Source organism: Numida meleagris, chromosome 1 (genome assembly GCF_002078875.1).
Source record: "Numida meleagris isolate 19003 breed g44 Domestic line chromosome 1, NumMel1.0, whole genome shotgun sequence".
Classification (NCBI taxonomy): Eukaryota; Metazoa; Chordata; class Aves; order Galliformes; family Numididae; genus Numida; species Numida meleagris.
Window position 1 is genome coordinate 47,542,435 of NC_034409.1, and position 20,554 is coordinate 47,562,988.

At 40.3% G+C, this 20,554-nt stretch overlaps 1 protein-coding gene across 2 annotated transcripts in view; it reads right to left on the reverse strand.

Moving 5' to 3' along the window:
* ANKS1B (ankyrin repeat and sterile alpha motif domain containing 1B) overlaps window positions 1–20,554 on the reverse strand; it is a 433,433-nt gene that overhangs the window by 162,177 nt on the left and 250,702 nt on the right. For both annotated transcript variants that reach the window (XM_021408341.1, XM_021408420.1), the window contains exon 16: window positions 14,769–14,867. In XM_021408341.1, the coding sequence (XP_021264016.1) occupies window positions 14,769–14,867 (99 nt within the window). The remainder of the gene's footprint in view (window positions 1–14,768; window positions 14,868–20,554) is intronic.

Genomic DNA, 20,554 nt, shown 5'->3' on the forward strand with positions numbered 1-20,554 from the left:
ATCATGGATTTGACAGTTTACTCTTTGGTCTTTTGCTGCAGATGTTGGGTATAAAATATTAATGGTAATATTTAAATGATGCAGTGAAATCATTATCTTAAGTCATATGAGAGAGAGTAGAGAATTCCCATAATTAACTATGGGAATTGTAACCTTCTAGGTCACTTCTGAAGCAAAGGATTCATATTAGGAAGTGAGAGTTAACAGGCAAGAATTAAGTTATGACTATGAATTCAGTTTTGCTGCTGATCTTGACATTTTGGAAGTTAGTTTCATCCTGATTTAGAATGAAAGCTCCAAATGTCACAAGCGTGGCAAACTCTTCTTTCATTGTCATTCAGATTTATTTCCAATTTTATACTAAAGGTAGTCTGTCCAGCAGACTGCAAAACCACGGAGAGCCTTGTCAGCTCTGCCTCTTGGAAAGCTTATTTCAAGAGCTGATTTGAAAGAAGTTATTCTTAAACAACAGACACTTGAAAATAAAGGACTCACTAAACAGAAGAAAAATCTATATATAGAGAAGATATGAAGAAGACGTATGAGGTCCACAGGAAACCCATGACTTTTGAAATATATATTTTTGTTTCCCTTCTCCTAACATAGAAAAGTGAAGCACTTTTGGAGCAATTTTTCAGATGGGGAACATTATGCAAGATCTTTCTCTTGCTTATTACTACTTAAACTTTATGTTTAATAAATACTGATTTTAACACCATTTTTCTTTTGACCTGCTGACTAAGAAATCTCATGCTGTTTAGTACATAATACTGGAAGCCCACCAGTTTCTATGAAAAGCAAACATTGCATGGAAGTTTCTGAATTCTGAGTTCTCAAAGGAGATCTCCATCAGAAGGGCTGTTAAAACAGATATCACTCCTACTGAGGTGTGTTGCAAAGCGTTGCAAGCAAGGAAACATGGAACTGTCCAATAAGCAAAAGGCTGAGAACAACTGAAATGTATGCAACAATTTCACACTCTGAATTTGGTGCCAACAGACAAAATTGTCATCAAGTCACTCAGCAGCCTACATGAACATGCACTGGAGTATTGTCAGGCACCAGGAGAGTCTGCAAGCATTTTCCCCCTCTCTGCCCGAAAGCCTGGAACACAAGGGGTTCCATCTAAACATCAGGAAGCACTTTACTGTGCAAGAGAAGGAGCACTGGAACAGGTTGCCCAGAAAATCTGTGCAGTCTTCCTCCTTGCTTATCTTCAAAAGATATCTGAACATCTGCCTTGGCAGCCTGTTCTAGGCAGCCATGCTTGAGCAGGGGATTTAGATCAGATGGACCCAGAGGTCCCTTCCATGATTCTGTGATTTGGCTGCCTGTGCTGAAGGCCAAATCAGGTATGGTGCGTCTGAGTAATCATGGGCCATACCCATACAAGAAAGTGCAGTGAGAAGTTTTGATGGGACCACTTCACCTTCTGCAGGAGCTGAATTTCAGCTCAGGCCCATGTGCTTGGCCGTCACCTGAGCTATGCTGTAGGTACACCTGTACCTAACCACGTACCTTGCTGATCCTTCCGACTGACTCATTCTCCTAAATCAACCTTAGACTGTCCTCATCTCTGTGGATTTGCTTAAGTCTATGGCTCTTCCCAGTTACCGCCACTGTCCCTGCCTGGTTCTCCTTGGGCAGGTGCTTTGTCCTTGTTGGCAACAGCACGGCCCTACGTTCCCAGCACTCCTCTCGGCTCTGAGCTCTCCTGTTCTGGTGTGGAGACTGTGTCTGCTGCTCCCTGACACCAATGACGGAAAATTAATCTCAGAACTAGGATATTTGCCGGAAGTTTCAGCCAAAGAGCAATAATTCGTTTTGTCAAGAACAAAGAACCAATCTCTTTTCCAAACAGATTTTCTAAAATGTATCCAATACGTGAAAACTAATAAACTTTCACAATCGATTCCCTTGTATTGAGAGTTTTGTTATGTCTGTTAATATTATCTAACTTATTAACTGTCATTCTTAGCAGGCTGAATTTTTTCCTTTCAAATATTCCTTGACAGATTGGCTATCTAGACACGATAGTACCATTAACAGTACCTACTTTTCATACAAAATGTTATGGAGTTTTAAAATAAAAATAGAAACACTTGGAAATACAGCTGTATGAAAATGCTGCCAATTTACCTTATTACAGCTGAAGTTTAGTTGCCTTGTATCCATGTTCTCATTAATAGATAACAGCTTCTGGACTGCATGCACTTTTTTCTATATTGCACCATAATCTTAGTCTCCTCTCACAGATCATTTGTACCCTGTAAAATACCTCGCTGATACTAACTGCTGATTGTCTGCGCTTGCTTTGTTCATTTTTGTTTGTTTTTGAAAGAAAAAGACTTCCCATTTTATTGACCATATTTTCAATAATTTCATACCAGCACCAACAGACGTACCACGGTGTCAAACATCTAACCATGTATGTCCACACTGTTTGACTCGTATAAAATTTCTGTCTTGACTTCTGTAAATACAGCCTCTCAGGGATTAACTGCTCATAAATAGAAGCAGTTGTTCTTCCACAGTCAGTGCTTCCAGTTCATCAGGTTACAATATTTAAAGAGCAATACTGTTGCTAGCCATTTTGTTGCAGATGATTTTAGCACGCTGACTACTAAAAAATCTAAGGATGAAGCCCATAGGATTTAGGAGTGATAAAGAAACGTTAAAGAAAATATGATACAAACTAAACATGGAGGAAGACACAAAACACAGGAGATTTCTTGGTCTTACTGATCTTTCATGAGCATTGCTTCTTTTGAAATGAACAGAAAGCAGAAGCCAGGAAGAGCAGTTTCTCATAACCAAATGTTAACATCAAATAGCATCCTAGCGGGTTGAGAAATCCTTTACAAGAGACTGCATGTATACCAGTCTTTTTAGAAGTGTATCGCTACAATACCTACACTGTATTTTACATTAGAATAGATGTTACTTCACTTGACTTTTTTTCTCTGAAAGATGTCCAAGTAAATATGAATGGAGCTTTACAGTAATCACATATGCACCAGAAGCACTGAGGTGAATTCAATAAAATGGACCATTACTAGTTTTTTGTTATCACTTCAGATAGACGGGGAACTATTGTTATTTTCTCTACGGGTTATATCATTATCTGGTGGATCTCATCACTGTATTAAAATCAAGCTTTTTATCCCCTGTATAAGGAGAAAGAGATGACTTGACTTTCACAGCTTTTTAAATGACAGCAGCGATTACAGTGAATTTACACACTTGTGTTGGTTGGTTGTTGGTTTGCAAGAAAGATCTTTTTAGCAGGCACATAATGCTTTCTTTTAAAACACCTTTCTGAGACACTTCATCAGCTCTCTCAGGAATGTATATGAAACTATCAATTACCAACCTGATTAATTCTGGATTGTTGTAAGGGGGAACAGAGAGAGAGTTCTCAGGTAGGACCAGCAGGACTTCCTACAGACCTGAGAAGATTTCTTAATTGCTGCTGCTGAGAAAGTCACTAAGTGAAAACAAGGACTGGCCTGCCAAAGGCACAGTGGGTAAGGAAGAACTGTATACAAAATTTTTGTGTTTCTTTTCTACCTTGTCACATATTAAAGAGGTCAACTACTCAAGGTTGTGTTCCAATAATGTTTGACTTTTCTTTCTGCTAATCAAAATCTTCTTGTCTTCTTGTGGAGCTTAATATAAAAAGACAATATAGTCACAATCACTTTGCAGCACAGCCTGATTCAGGATCTTGCACTAATGGTAAATCCAGATTATTACAAATTAAGTACAGAGTTTCCTACAGAAGATCGGAGGGAGCGTATAAACAGGAGGGGGATCGATTGTTTGTGAGGGTAGATAGCGAAAGGACAAGGGGGAATGGTTTTAAGCTGAGACAGGGGAGATTTAGGTTAGATATTAGGAGGAAGTTTTTCACACAGAGGGTGATGACGCACTGGAACAGGTTGCCCAGGGAGGTTGTGGATGCCGCATCCCTGGAGGCATTCAAGGCCAGACTGGACGTGGCTCTGGGCAGCCTGGTCTAGTGGTTGGCGGCCCTGCACTTAGCAGGGGGGTTGAGACTTGATGATCTTTGAGGTCCTTTTCAATCCAGGCCATTGTATGATTCTATGATTCTATGATCACCAGCATTACAATAAGCATCCTTTCTGTAACTTTTTGCAGTTTGAATCTGTCTTCTGAATTAAAAGAAAAATAGATGCACACAAACATATTTTTTTTCTCTGGAAAATTTTAAATATTTGGATCCACATCCAGAAGACTGAAGAGACTCCTAGTTCAGCAGGCACCATATCTGGGACAAGGGAAGAACATTCAGTATTACTGACATGCTTTATGTGACAGTTCAGGACATTTCTGTTTGGTATGATGTAATCTTAAGAAGCCCTAAATAAGAAATTTGTGAAATAAGTGAAATGTGTGGCCTTTGATCTCAAGAGTTTCTATGATAACTTCTGAGAGCAGTCTCCTGGGTATTTGTTAGTACTTCAACACACAGTCCTAGAGATTTACACCAGATCAACAGATTGACACCTCCAAAGCCAACTCTCACCCTCTGCTGTGTCCTCAGCTAGCAATGGGAGAACTAGCAATGATTTCTTTGGCCCAACAGTACCATGGTTTGCTGCCATAGTATGATTTAAAAATAATCTGATCATTGCCTCCACTTTGCACTGGCTTGGTTTACAGAATATTCCGTGTACACAGTATAACTTATATACACACTATAATATAGCTTTCTTTTCGGAGGAAAGTAAATCAGAAGACCAGAAGCAGGAATGTCCCAAATACATTGCAATCTCTAATTTATTTTCTCCACCTTTTACTAATGTTATTTTTTGTGACAGTCAGAAAACCCAGCAATCTCTTCAGCTTCACCTATGAGGTATTTGAAGGAAATGTATCTGAAGGAAATTATGTTTTTCAAAGGACACAACGATTTGAATCAAGTGGTTGACAACTCTACCACCAAGTCCACCAACTGGAGAAAGCACACATGCACATATGGACCAAGTGGAGGTCATACACCTTTGTTTTTGTTTTCAACTGCCCTTGACTTTTCTTGTCTAATATTCTCTTCTTCCTTTATATTTTCCCTGATTTCATTGCCTCACTTCTGTTGCATTGCTCAGAACCCTGCTTTCTGAATTTCTTGTTGCTTCTATCATCATTCTCCACTTCTTACTAACACTGCTCCTTCCTGTAGAACCTTCTTAAGTACTGATTTTGCAACAGACTGTGGTGACTGCTGGAATCTCTTCTGTTCTTTCTACACTGCAAGTCCTGTGCCTGCCCATCTTCATTACGACAGAGACATGTTTGCATTAGTCATGAGGATGAACTGATAATATATTCACTATGCCTTAAGAGTAAAAGGTATGGGAGAACTGAGTCCCCCAGCTCTCGGAAAGGCTACAGATGGGAATGTGGATCCCATTAGGGGCCCTGATAGAGCTCATAAAGGGTGAATACCTTGAAGCAAAACAGCCACACCAGGAAAGACTCCCAGAAAGTACTTATCAGTATCTTCTTTCTCAGACAGAAGTACATGAAGAACGTCTAGGACATTTAGGATGTCATTATAGAAAATAGCACTTCCTCTCATATAGCATATTAGCTTGACTCAGGGTAAAAAAGTAGGCAATATGGAGTCAACCACAAATAAGAGTATAAAAAAGCATGAGCAGAAATAAGACTTGTTCAGTGGGAAGTGGTGACAAGACCAGTGATAGCGACAGCAATTTACATGAAACAGATAAACAACTGCATGTCCCATCAGGAATAGCTCACTAACAGAAGGAAAAAAGGAGAACATTACTGGGACTACTTTCATCAGACAGCTTTGAAGCATGTGAATGCAGGCACCAGTCTAAGGTAAACACCCTGAACTACAGCACGAATGTTTCTAACTGCTCTCTTCTACTGATCCATTCCTTTGTGTTTCAGAGTTGAAAAACTTCTGTGTTATGCTGGATCTAACACTTTTTTTTCTGTCCTTATGGCCTTATAAGCAGTGTAATGAGCAGGTGAGTGACCTCCTTCCAAGCCTGGTAAGTAATTTTGAGAGGTGTTAGAAGGAAGAAAAACAGCAGGATAGAAGCACTTCCCTTGAATCCTGTTTTACATCTTCAATTCCAGCAGACCATAACAGAACCAAGAAGTCATAGCCAGAAAGGGACATAAATGTTATGACATCCACTTTGCAGCATCTCCTCCTTGGGTCACTGTCTTTAGGAATGGAAGTTCCAGTGATCTACCTGCTAGCTGTGCTGAATGAGAGAGAATTAAACACCAAGATTCAAAATAGCTTGCTAAGCTCTGCACCATCTAAACCAACAGACAGCAATAGAAAATATATGATGTGGTCTCTCTCTGCTATGTACACAGCATAGTTAATGCGCACAGGCAAAGCAGTGCTGTGTTTCTAAATGCCAGATTTACTGTGCTTACACAAACGGGTGTTACATATGAGTAATAGAGCTAGCACTTTTTAGAAGCACAGCTTTACTGCTCATATAACACTATTTACAGAGAGCATGTGCTCAATACCCCACTCATGTCCTACTTTTTGTCTGCTTCTGCAAAGCACCCAGGAAACAGGCTCGCTGCCTGCATGCCACTGCTACAAGATTCCCAGACTTTAAACCTCTCTGTGCAGGAAGGAACAAGCTGCATACTATAAGAATAGCTCTGAAGCCAGGAAAAAGCTGCTTTAAGCTAGCAACATTCTTCCATCTGTCAAATGAGAGAATGTGTTCCCATTATGGGCTGGGAGAAGGAGCTATATACTGAGCAACCCACATGAAAAAATTCCATTTTCTCATCTAGGTCCTCAGATGAGCTAGGATAATTATTTTCAAAAATATTGCAACCACTTAGGAACCCATTGAGAATTCACTTGCACATAGACTCTGGATGCCGAGATAAATGAAAATGACACCATGTGACTGTTATTGTTTTCTTAGTTGATTAAGCATATCTTGCACACAAGAACTTCCTCAGTATTAGGTTTTTTTTTTTTCTGAAGTCCTTGTACTTGCAAGTTTAGTATACTTTCAGGCATGGTCCCTGGCTCTCTACACATCTGAACTTCCTTTTAATGAAACATACAAAATTCATCTCCAAAGATTTATTGATTTCATTCTGTTCACACACACAAAAAATGCTGAATGCAATATCAAACTCTGCCAAGAGATCTGCTCTAAAACTGATGTAATGCATAAAATATTTCCGTTTTAAGAATTAACTTTACAAATTATATTTCTACTGGCATGTCTTAACCTTATCTAATAATAATAAACCATAAAGTACTCTGGTTAATATTAATGTGAAACTTGAATAACTTAAACTACATTAGTGTAAGATGAGAATGTGGGCTGCTATCTCTAATCTAACAAAAAGGATATAATGACAAGCAAAAAAAGATTCCAACTCTCCTTATCTGTTACAAATATATTAGCTTACTCTTTTATGAAATGTTTTCCTCAAATACAGAATTATTAAGGAAAAATATTCTATTTTGAGAAATCTGGTTCAAACAAGTCTTTTTATAATGGTTAAACACAGTATAAGAAAGTACAACAATAAATTGATCTATATTTGGATAGATACGTGAGGTTTTTTTTCCTACTTAAAACTAGTTCAGACTCTAGCAAATGGTTCCTAAATATACTAGTGTTGTCTGAAATACAGAGATACCATCATTCTTTAGGAAATCAGCATTTGAAGAGTGAGAAAAGTCATCCTTCTTGCCAGCTTTTAAATGGCTGTTGCAATTTCTGGCCACAGAGATGAACGTAGATGAGTACAAAAGAAGTTTGAAAGAGGAGAATTTTAAAACATATGCCATAAATTAGTTGCTTTTTTAGCCTCTAAGCTTATTCTGTACTGACTGACTATGTGGCCCTAAAGAAGTGTAGACCTGTAGATGTTTTTTCAAATCACTTCAGTTCTATCTCAAAACCTAAGTTAAGAAGCATCCAAAGATAGGAAGGATTACAAGTAAAACTAACAATAACATAATCACTAGTAATATTGCTAACTACTAAAAAGGCAAGGAGTCAAGTTTTAAATTAGATGAAGACTAGAAAAGAAGTACCTTTTCAAAACAAACAAACTTTAAGAATGTATGACCTAATCATATCAGTAATAATTATTTGAAATCTTAAAATATTTAGAAGCTATGCACTATTTTGAATGAATGATGACAGTCTTGAACTTACCAACAGAGTAACGGATATACAGAAGCCATTTCACAGTTTCCTGCAGTATGTGAGTTTTGTAGTTTCTTAGAAAGCTATTGTAAATACAAGGTAAATCCAAGCAAGAATGAGTTACATGAGAAAAAAAATTGTGGGCCCCGCAATTATTCCAACAGCTCTGCCTTCAAACAAATTGGGGTTCAAATAGGAGAGTATGTGTCTTTCCTGTGTAAACTCTCTTGTGTTGCTGATTTCATTTAAGTGAAGAAATGTGATGCACAGCTTCAGCTTTCGTTTGCTTTTGTTTTGGTGTAACATTCCTGCATCAAAGAAGCACAAACCTGGCCCTTGAGCACTGTTTTTTCTATCTCACCAGGGAAGCTTCTAAAGACCACTTCACTGTTACTCAGCCCATGTTTCAAGCCTTTCTGTGTAACTTAATTATCTTTAGTTCAGAAGATGCTAATTTGTTCAAGTAACTGCATAACCATTTTGTTCTCAATAGGTTTTAAGAGGGCCTCTAGATCTTTATTCTATCATCTCTTCTTATATTAAGCATATTTTAAGAAGACCTTAATTGGAATTATATAGCTCTCAGCATTAGCATGTTCTCAAAAAGTACACATTACAAAATCCTCAAGCCAGTCAACTTTGGAGTGGATGCTTGCATCAATGGATGCTCTGCAGAGGCAAAACTGCTACAAAGCCATGGAAAAACTGCAAAAAGTGGCTCCCGCCTTCTCAGAGTGGGAAGAGTGGAGTCAGTGACGAGAGGCGACTCTAACATGACGTAAGCAGAGCTGGGAGTGATGGTATCCAACCTTTGCGCATATAAAGGATGTTCCTAGGGAGCGCAGCTCTCAGGAGCACTGCAAACAGGACATGGAGACAGATGGGCATGGCAGTTTGTGCTGCAGCTGGCACAGGCAGGGCGAGCAGGGAGGGTGTTAGGCAGGCTGCTCCTCTCATGAGGGTGAGGCACCCAATCAAAACTAAGATGGTGACCACCTGTCACAGCTGCTGGGCTGAGGCAGCAACTCTGACGGAGGGCCCACAATCTTTCTGGGCTGACACATTCACCCTGCTGGACCTCCCAAGGAGCAAAAGAGCTGCCCAGACGTCTGGCTGTGGGGAGCTCCGGAATCTGGAAGTCACTCAAGGGACTGAGGTAAGTGGAGGTGTCCTGGGTGCAAGCGTGCCCAGACTGATGATCTTTTTGAGCAGCTGACCAGGCTGTGAGGGAAAGTCGCCAGGCTGAGATATATCCAGCAGCTGAAGAGAGAGATTGATGCCTGGCATTATGCAGCGGCACAGGCAGCCCAACAGCTCTGTCTTAAGCCCCAGCAAGGGGAAGAAGACAAGAAGGCTTCCAACCTGACAGAAGGCAAACACGTGCAGGATGAAGGAGACTGGGACCTCGTCTCTGCTTGGGGCAGAAGGACAAGCCCCTTCCCCCCTTCCTTCCAAAGTCTCCCTAGCCAATAGATACGAAGGGTGGTACAATTGGATGGAAGGAGAAGAAGGCACAAATTGTGGTTTGGAACCAGAAAAGGGCAACCATGTTAAGAAGGTCCAACCAAGAACCAGAGTCACAACCAGTGCCACTAAAAAAAAGTGAAGGGTCTTAGTAATTGGAGAATCTGTGTGGAGGGACACTGAGGCACCCATCTGCTGCCTGGATAACTTCTCTAGAGAGGTTTGCTGCCTGCCAGAGGTCTGCATTCAAGATATAAAGAAGAGGATACCAGGTATGATAAAGCCAGAGGACTACTATCCACTCTTGGTCTTTCAAACTGGGTCACATGAAGCTATGACAAGGAAATAAAAAAATATCAAAAAAGATTTTACGTCACTTGGGAATATGCTGAAATAAATGTGAGTGCAGGTACAGTTCTCCTCTATCCCACTGGTTGGAGACTGAGCTCCAGGCAGAATGAAGATAACAGACCAATTAGATGAATGGCTGCATGAATTGTGTCACGCCTGGGGCTTCAGTTTCTATGATCTAGGATACACCTTTGATAAACCGGGAAGGCTGACCTGGGGTGGGGCACAACTGAGCAGGAGAAGCCAGAATATACTAGGCAGTAAGCTGTTGGGGCTCATCACCACGGCTTTAAACTAGATTTAATGGGGGAAAAGGATGTCACTGGAAAAAAAGGAACACTGTCACTTTAGGAATCAATGGGGAAAAATCTCCACTTCATCCCAGAGGTGTTTGGGAGGGCTTCTCCAAGAAGGTAATGCGGCCAAAAGCCAGCTGAAGTGCCTCCATACCAATGCACAGAGCGTGGGAAGTAAGCAGGAAAAACTGGAAACCGTGGTGCAATTGGAAAACTATGATCTTATTGCTATCACACAAACATGGTGGGATGACTCACTGAACTGGAATACTGTGATTGATGGCTATAAGGTTTTTAGAAGGGATAGGCGAGGTAGGAAGTCTGTGGGAGTAGCCCTCTGTGTTAAGGAGTAGATAGACTGAGAAGAGCTGCTTCTGAGAAACAGTCATGAACAGGTTGAAAGCCTGTGGATTAAAATTAGGGGCTGGACCAATAAAGGGCATCTGGTGACCAGGGTCTACTATAGGCCATCTGATCAAGGGGAACCTGTTGATAAGGCCTTGCTTCAGCTGCAAGAATTGTTGTGCTCACAGGCTCTCAGTCCTGATGGGGGTTTTCAACCACCCAGATATATGCTGGGAGAACAACAATGGCGAGGTGCAAGCAATCCAGGAGACTCCTGGAGTCGATTGACGACAACTTTTTGGTTCAGAATTGGACAGGTATTGGACTGACCTACCAGAGGTGAAGCGTTGCTGGACCTGGTGCTCACCAATGCAGAAGAGATTGTAAAAGATGTTACGATTGGAGGCAGCCTGGGCTACAGCAACCACGCCCATGTCAAGCTCATGATCTTGAGGAACACAGGCCCGGCAAAAAGTGGAGTCAGGACCCCGAACTTCAGGATAGTGAATTTCAGGCTTTTTAAGGAATTGCTGGATGAGATTCCCTGGGAAATTGTCCTTAGGGACAAAGGAACAGAACAGAGCCGGCAACACTTTAAGGATGCCTTTCTGAAAGCAGAAGTGCTCTCCATCCCACAGATTAAGAAATCAGCCAGAGGAGGCAGGAAACCAGTGTGGCTGAGCAAGGACCTGATGGCCAGGCTCAGGGGAAAAAAAGTATAAGCAGTGGAAGCAGGGATTGGTGGTCTGAAAAGAATATAGGGATGCTGTCCAGATGTGCAGGGATGGGATCAGAAAAGCCAAGGCACAGATGGAATTGAAATTGGCAAAGGATGTGACAAACAACAAGAAGGGTTTCTTTGAATACATTGGTCAGAAGAGACAGGCAAAGGAGAGTGTGCACCCTCTGATCAATGAAAAGGGAGAGGTGCCTCCTTAGACATGGAGGAGGCTGAAGTACTTAAAAAGTTATTTGCCTTGGACTTCAAGGTCAGTCAGGCTTCTCACACCTCTCATGTCCCTGAACTTCTAAGCAGGTGCCAGAGAGGCAAAATCTCTCCCAGTGTAAGAGTGGAGAAAGCCCAAGACCACCTCATGAGGCAGAATGTGTACAAGTCTCTGGGGTCAGACAACATGCACCCCAGAGCTCTGATGTGGCTTCCAAGCTGCTCTCCATCATATTTGAACAACTGTGGCTGTCAGGTGTAGTCCCCAGTGACTGGAAAAAGGGAAACATCAATTCCATATTCAAGAAAGGGAGAAAGGAACATCCGGGTACTTACAGGCCGATAAGCCTCACCTCTGTGCCTGGGAAGATCATGGAGCAGATCCTCCTGGAAAAGATGTTACAGCACATGCAAGATGAGGAGGTGATCTGAGACAGCCAGCATGGCTTTACCAAGGGCAGATCGTGGCTGACCAATATGGTGGCCTTTCATGATGGAGTGATGGCATTGGTGGACAAAGGAAGGGCAACTGATGTTGTCTACCTGGACTCATGCTCTTTGATGTGGTCCCAGACCACATCCTTATCTCTAAATTGGAGAGATATGGATTTTAAGGCTGGACTACTAGGTGAATAAAGAATTGGTTGGATGCTTGTAGCCAGAGGGTTGTTGCCAGCGGCTCTACGTCCAGCAGTAGGCTTGTCACAAGTGACCCTCAGGGTCTGTCTTGGGACTGGCGCTCTTCAACATCTTTATTAATGACATAGACAGTAGGACTGAGTGTACCCTCAGCAAGTTTGCTTATGACACTAAGCTGCAGTGCAGTTGACACAGTGGAAGGGAGGGATGCCATCCAGAGGGACCTGGACACACTTGAAAAGTGGGTGCGTGAGAATCTAATGAGGTTTAACAAGGCCAAGTGCAAGGTGTTGCTCTTGGATTGAGGCAATCTAAGATACAATTACAGACTGGGAGAACTCATTGAGAGCAGCCCCTGGAGAAGGACTTGGGGGTCCTGATGGACAAAAGGCTGCACATGAACCAATAGTGTGCTGTTGCACCCCAGAAGGCCAACAGTATCCTGGGCTGCATCAAGAGGGGTTGCCAGGAGGGAAAAGGAGGGGACTGTTCCCCTCTACTCTGCCTTAATGAGGCCCCATCTGGAGTACTGTGTCCAAGCCTGGTGCCCCCAGCACAAGAGGGATGTGGAGCTGTTGCAGCAGGCCCAGAAGAGGACCATGAAGATGATCAAAGGGCTGGAGCTCCCCTATGGAGATAGGTTGAGGGAGTTGGGCTTGTTTAGCTTGGAGAAGAAAAGAAGGCTTTGGGGAGACCTCATTGTGACCTTCCAGTGCCTGGAGGGGAGCCTACAAGCAGGAGGAGGATCGACTTTTTACATGGTCTGATAGTGATGGGACAAGGGGAAATGGTTTTAAACTAAAAGAGTGGAGATTTAGATTAGATGTTAGGAAGAAATTCTTCACTCAGAGGGCAGTGAGGTGATGGAACAGACTGCCCTGAGAAGCTGTGGATGCCCCATCTTGGGAGGCATTCAAGGCCAGGTTGGATGAGATCCTCGGCAGCGTGATCTAGTGGCTGGCAACCCTGACTATGGAAGGGGAACTGGAACTGGATGATCTTTAAGGATCTCTCCAACCTAAGCCTTTCTGTGATTCTATGATAATTATAAACCTTTTCATAAACACCAGTTACCAAATGTAGATAGCACTAAAAACATGAAATATTAAAAAATCATTCATTAATTTTTAACAGTTAAAATGAATAAAAAAGAGTTGGTTTCTTCATGAAATATGAAAAACAAAAAAATACTTCATCAACTAAGAGCAGGGATTAAAATTGCACAGTTTTTTTTTTGAATGATAGCATTGTTGAAGAATTCATAAATTCACAGTTAAACAATAAGTATCTGTTGTAATTCATCAAATACTACTTTTATATACACTAATACTTGTACCATTTATCTCACTTGTCTAATATAGTATGTGGAATATTACTGTCTTTAATCATGTTTGTTGTTTCAGTGCACAGACTCGAAGTGTAGTATTACAAAGATTGTCTAGCACATCCATCAGTGGAAGCAGTTCACAACTTTACATATCTCCCATACAAAATAAATCCTTGTTCTCTTTTATGGGCAATCCATAAAAACTTTTCTAGCAAACTATGATGAATCAAAAATCCTCTTTTGGCAGAATCAGATGCATGATCCAAACTGAAAAATCCTTTAATGTCTCTTCTCACTCTCCAGCATTGTTGAACTGCAAACAGATTAATCTCTGTTTCCCTTGATCATTCCACACATGCTGCTTCCAAACTCCAGAGCCCTCTACGCAATTTACACCAGATGTTATTCCTACCTCAGTATCTCTCATCACTTGTGGCAGCCCTCTGAGAATTAGTGGTGTCTATGGCTTCTCATTCATTCTCCTTACACAGCTTTCCAAAATCAATATGTTTTCATGCTTAGCCCAGTGTCTCTTTCATTTACCTATTCAAGTTTCTGTGTTTAGGAACATTAGCAGAAGCCTGCACTGTTATCATTCTGTTGTGCAAAGTATAAGAACCATGTCTTTATACCACTGATTTTAAAATCTGCAGCTTAAATCCACTAGCACTAAAAAGTGATTAGAAAATGACTGCAAGTTACTATGTCCACAGCTGAGAAGCAAAAATACAAAGGAGCAAATCAAATAGGGAGCCTGCAGGAAGTCTCCAAATCATACATGGAAGGCAGGTATTAGGAAAAACTTGTTTCATCCAAAGGTATGAAGAACACTTATATAATTCTTGCTTCAAAGGGAAAAATGCTTTCAAGTCAAACATCTAGTATTCATTGACAGCCTTATGTATACGTGTAATGACAGAGTGTATAAAAAGATTGAAAAACTACAAGTAATTACAATAAATTCTAAACAGCTGTAATTTGAAATCACAGATACTACTCTCCTTTGCTTTGTTTGTTAATTATGTCCATACAAAGTGGGTTCAATTATATTACTTCTACTTTTGCACATACAGCAAATGGTAGCAAGACCAGTAGGGAATTATGTTTATTCCCATTCAAAAAAAGTGCTTTAAATAATGTGAAAACTGTAGGTGTTAGTTCTCTCACTTGGATAATAACAGAAACTATACCTTTGGGAGAAGCTGGATTGCTTGGAGTATTCTTTGTCTATGTCCAGAGTTAAGTATTCCTATTTCCAAGAGATCTTGGTCCTCCATTACGTTGCTTCCCTAAAATGAGAGGAAAAAGGGTAGAAATAAAATGAAAAAAGAGCAGATGACTTCAACAGCTTGAAACAAGCCTCTTCTGCTGGGTTTAGAAGAGAACACTTTGCTCAAGTTATTGTATTTGACAAAATTAATAAATTACTGATGATGGCATTCATTGTCACATTGACAAAACATGGGGGAGGGATCTTGAACTCATGGACAATTTCTATATTGCTGGCACCCATGTCAGTAGAGAAACTGTAGCTCCCAATAAAGCCAAAAAACAGATACGAACCTTCTTGCATTTGACTGGAACCAAGGACACAACTACAGGAATATTTTGAAACTCTTCATTTTTTCATTCTCCTCCTACATCACCCATTTATGTTCATTTTAATCCAGTCTTGAAAATACTTAATACATAATAATAAAAGCAGAATGGATGAGGATAAAACTCTTTACTTATCAGTAAAATGCTGAAGAAACCTAAGAGGGGGGGTGGTATCCACAAATCCCATATGGCTCCCTCCCCCTCAATTTAGCTGTACCAGTACAGCCCAAACGTTACCCGTCACTGCTCTTATCTCCCTGCTTGCAGGCAGGTCAAAGAATTCTTAACATGCAAACACCAGTTAAAGACCATCTGTCTAAACAATACACAAAATAAAAGTCCACAAAAATCCATATGTCTGCAATTCAAGCCTCTATTCTTAGGATCTTCTAGCAGTAGGAGACAACGTACAGCTGAACAAGTAAGAGGGTAATGTGACTCATAAAAGATGATCCTGCAGTTCATCCAAAGAGTGGGCCATACAAGGTGCAGTTCAGGGAGTCTGGCAACACACAGGTAGAAAGTTTAGCATTTGAAGGATAAGGAATTTCATTAGCTGGTAGTGACTATTAGGAGTCACAGGAGGCACGAGTAGTTTAAAAGTGAATTGCAGCCAGGGATCACACCAAGGCAATTCAAAGTAGGCTGGCAATCTTGCATTCCTTTTTAGACTACTTCATTTCAGACCAAAAGATAAAAAACTTCCAACTATTCCATTTATGAAGTAATCCTGCATAAAAGCAGATGACCTTTCTGAACTCCCACTCCTGATGGAGCCTTATGATGCTAATTTGCTAAAATGAAGAATTGTTACTATTTGCACTCATTTAACATCACCATGAAATAAGCTTTATGCAAGCGAATCCATGAAAAACTTTATCTCCACCTTTCAATTTAGCTTGCTGCTTCTGACTCAGTAGAGATTTTAAGGAGCAGCAAAATCAAAAGCTGAGAAGCTCATAACAGAACATGCTTAAATGCTGTGCTGAATCAGGGCTTAACAAAGGGTATGAATTATTTCTGAATATCAAATCTGTCCCACAGCAACATGGCTTTCTTTCAAAAAGCACAGTGGAATAAACAATGCTTCACCCTGTTCGGTTGCTAAATCTTCTCTCTTTTCAGATGGACTGATTAGTTTACAGATGTACTCTTGAGGACTCTCAAGTACTACTCTGCAGAATATCTTGCAAAATCTAGGGAGGTCTTTTTAAGGCAATCATAGAAACATTACAAAGCTATTACATTTAAAATTATATTTCACAGTACGGGGCATGATTTAAGGCTACAAGGCTGCAAATCATATCTTGAAAGAATTTGTGCATAGCATCAGAACAGTGCTGCTCTGAAGGGAGAAGCTGTGCAATCATGTCATTTTAAGTACATCATGTTGTATAAGAGTGCATGCAGCACAGGCTGTGCAAACAGTGGTAGTGATAAGGTGGGGTTAATACCCTTTTTATCTTCCTGGCAAATGCATACAAAATGTCATTTCTCCTTTTTTCCTTTCTAGGTTAATTAACCTTAAGGGGACTGTAAATTTAGGGGAAGAACTGGGGTAAAAAAAACTCCTGCATGTTAGGTTATTGCTGCTAGAAATAGCTAGCATAAATGGCTTTAGGCAAATTGAGCCAACAGAAGATCCTGTCCAAAAAACAAACTATATATTTTCATTCATTTTAATAAATGCATCAATTTGTTTACTGCTATTGCTTTCACTTCCTTTTGCTGTTTTTAAGATTTCACCCCTCATCACTGTATGATGTTTATGCACAATCAGGGTGTACTCATCGCTGAGCTACTACATACTGTTTATTGGTGTCAGTAGCCTTGGCACCCAGTTTCAAATATTGCAAATTTACAACCCAGTTCAACAAATACTCCGGCACAGGAAAAATGCTGCCTGATTGTGCCAAGTTGCTGCTTGGCAGAGACAGCATTATTTTATTAATTCTTTACTATTGTTTTTTCTTTCTGTACTAGGTCATATTTTTTTTCTTTGCCATAGTTTTTTTTTTTTTTTTCCTTTCTTAATTCAGGAAAGCTTGGAATTAATGTTGCCTCCTTGTCCCCAGTCTGCGAAGACAAGAACTTGGTCTTCATGTGCTCCAGTTTTGGAGCTTTTCCTGTGTTACCATCAGTGTCAACAGCAGCAGCCACTCATCCCTCCTGTAAAACAGATCCTGTTGTCTCCTCCCAAGGGGCTAAGCCTGTACTTTATCTCTCCACAGAGCAAATCGAGAACTTTAGATAATTCTCTCTCTTGCTGACATAGAAGAGTAAATTGATCGTAGAAAGCTGCTGCTGAAGAGAAAGAAATAGGCCCCCTTATTTCTATCTCCCTGGTGTCTGCTTCAATTCTCCCCTTAATCCCAATCCCTGATTCTCTTTTTATCTGATTCCTCTTCTTGCTCTCCTCCAGTCTCCTTCCATAGACTCCCACACCGAGAGTGAGGAAAGCCTCACTTCCTTCTTTTTGCTGCAGCAGAACAGGGAAAAGAGGAGAATTTGTCTTCCTTCTCTTAGATGCTGTGCACACATTTATTATAAGCTGGGCCAAATTTAACCTCAATTAACTTTATAAAGATGACATGGCAAATTTAATTAAAATGAATATGAATACAATAATGTCTTTTCACATTACTTCAGCCTCAAAAATAGCTGAGCTGTATTAGCTGAAACATTCACCAAAACAAAATAATTCTAGTAGACATCTAGAGAATTTCAGTCTAAAGATTTAACTTTGATACGCTTATATACAAGAAAACACAGGTTCTTATCACAGAAAATATGGGACAGCAATCTCTACTGGGGTTATTATGTTCTTATTATGTAATAAAAATGTAAGAGGCTTTTTGGTAATTTTACAGCTTTCCCAAATCTATGGGAAAACTTAGTTGGAAGGAAAACTTGTCAGAATTACAGCTGTAAGAATATATCAAAATTACTTATACAAGGGCAGATTCAGATCTCATCAATTTCAGTTTACACTGTTGAAATTCCTGTCATGCAAATGTGTAAGGGATAGGCTTACATATGAACTAGAAATACTCTGATTCTGAGGTTCACTTGAGGGAAGAGTATGCCTGATGCTCCTTGGGCTTTGAGGCTCTGTGCTACTCTCGGGAATATCATCTTTATCCCTGTAAGGACACAGAGGAAACTCATCTCCCAAGTAAGAAAGCAATAGTTTCACAGAACAGCCGGGCTCAAGAGTGAAGGAAAAATGGCTGCACAATGGGAGACTAGAAGCATATGAAAAATAACATAATTCAGAAAACTCAGAAGTCTGAGATAGTTCCTGTAAGCAAGTTAGAGCAAAAGCCATGATGCTGTAGTATGAGTTAAAGACTTTACTGACATTTATTTGGAATGTTCCACGCAAAATCATCTCTGGCACCCTCCACCTAAAGTTAGTACACCCATTCAAAAAAATGCTGCTTTCAGTTTTAATGGTAGATTCCAAATGTATCTAAGTACATACATACAGAATCTTTATAAAACAGTTTAATTCAGAATATGTCAGGTTTATAGCAACATAAGTACTGCCTCTATTAGAAAAAAAATTCTAGTTTAAATACATTACACAGCTCAAAGAACCTCTAAAGTCCAGTGAAAGCAAAAGATTAATAAACTTGTAGATAACTTCATCTACTATCTAAACAGAACAACTTTAAAGTTTTTTTTTTTTTTAAAGACTAATACACATTCGACATCCTGTAGGAAGAAAAGCATTTTGAAGATTTGTCCCTGAAGATATTAAAATATGTTTATTAGAGGAACATACTAGGATGGCGGGTACAAGTGTATGTTTCTCATTGTTCCCCTTTTGTACCTATGTCTTTAAACTTCCTTCATATATTTTCTGTGCTAGAGACCTAGAGCAAATAAATTCCAGTGTCTGGTTCTGTGATTTGAGAAAAATAAAAATAGCAGGTAAACTATAAAACAGCTGCCAGATATATTACTAGACTTATCTGAAAACAAGTTCCACTAAAATTGGAAGTGAAGGAGTGTGGGGAATAAACTGCCTGCATATGCATTTTGGTCTTATTCTTGCTCTTCACCTTGGCTAATAGAGTGATAATCTCATAAAGATTGGAGAGAGGTTCCTTAGATTTTCACTGCAATTAAAGTTCTGGAAAAAAACTTCAATGAAGAGATAAACATCTATGCATCCCCATGTGTAAACCCAGTAAAAACAAACTGGAAGAAAAAGAGAAAGAACCAACTTTTATACATTTGAGGCTCTTTCTTTCCTTTATAGAAGTAAATAACATTATGAAAGAAATTGAAGATCTGGGAAAATTCTGTCTATGTACTGGCAGCACCAACTAGACCTGGTTTTTCTTTGCTGATCTGTGTCAGCCAGAGAAGGAAAAGCAATGAATCTCGTACCTAAAGCTGTGTAAGAACTGCTGCTCACCAGATGGAATTCACTTGTTGAGCAGATATTAGTGAGAACAAATTGAGCTGCAGGTGCCAAGTGCCACTGGAGTTGATTTGCCCAAAAACGGGATTGTTGTGGGTAAGGGAAGGATGACTCCTGTGCCTACTATAGTGTTGATGGGGTAGTGCTGGTATATTCCTTAGACAGTGCAGTGTTATTCCTTAGATAAAGCTATATGCTCTCCTTTGCCCTCTTGCAGCTACCCAAGTAGTAATCAGAAGCACTTTCAACATGCTATCAGTAGGGACTTTGAAATGTCAGCATCGGTGGGATGTAATATATCGCAATGAGTAAGATCACAGTCTATGTGTATCACAGACAAGACTTGGTGATTGTTTGAAGGGCCTTATCACTATTTCTTCCAATTTGTATTGCAGTGAATCACTGGCTGCCTGAGACTTGTCACTGCAGTAGCACAACCGGGGGCAACCAAATGGAGATAGAAAAGCAAACCTTGTAATTGGGTTAGCAGGGTTGCTGGAAATATGACTTGGCACAGATAGGAAAAAGGATCATATACAAGGTAGTACACTTCGCTGGGTTATTTGGGAGTACTATCATTCCTGCCACTCAGAGAAAAGAGGTAGGAGCAGGGTAGGGGCAGACAGGAACAGTCTTCCATTATGCATGCACAGAGATAGAAAACAGAAACCAATAGCACCAGAAAGCTCTTTCCTTCCTCTTCCTTTCCAACCCAAGTAGAAGAGAAGGAAGAGGCAAAGCGAGCTGCCATCTAACATCAATGGGAAGGAGTCCTGTCGTGAAGCATATTTTCAACAGCTCACTTAAAAGAGTCCCATCTTCATTGCATATCACTTTACTACTCACCCACTTAATGCTAATATCCCTGTCAACTGCATCCCTTTGAAACAGATGACATCTAAACTGTCCTCTGGCTGGGAACAAATTAAAGACACCTTACAGGAT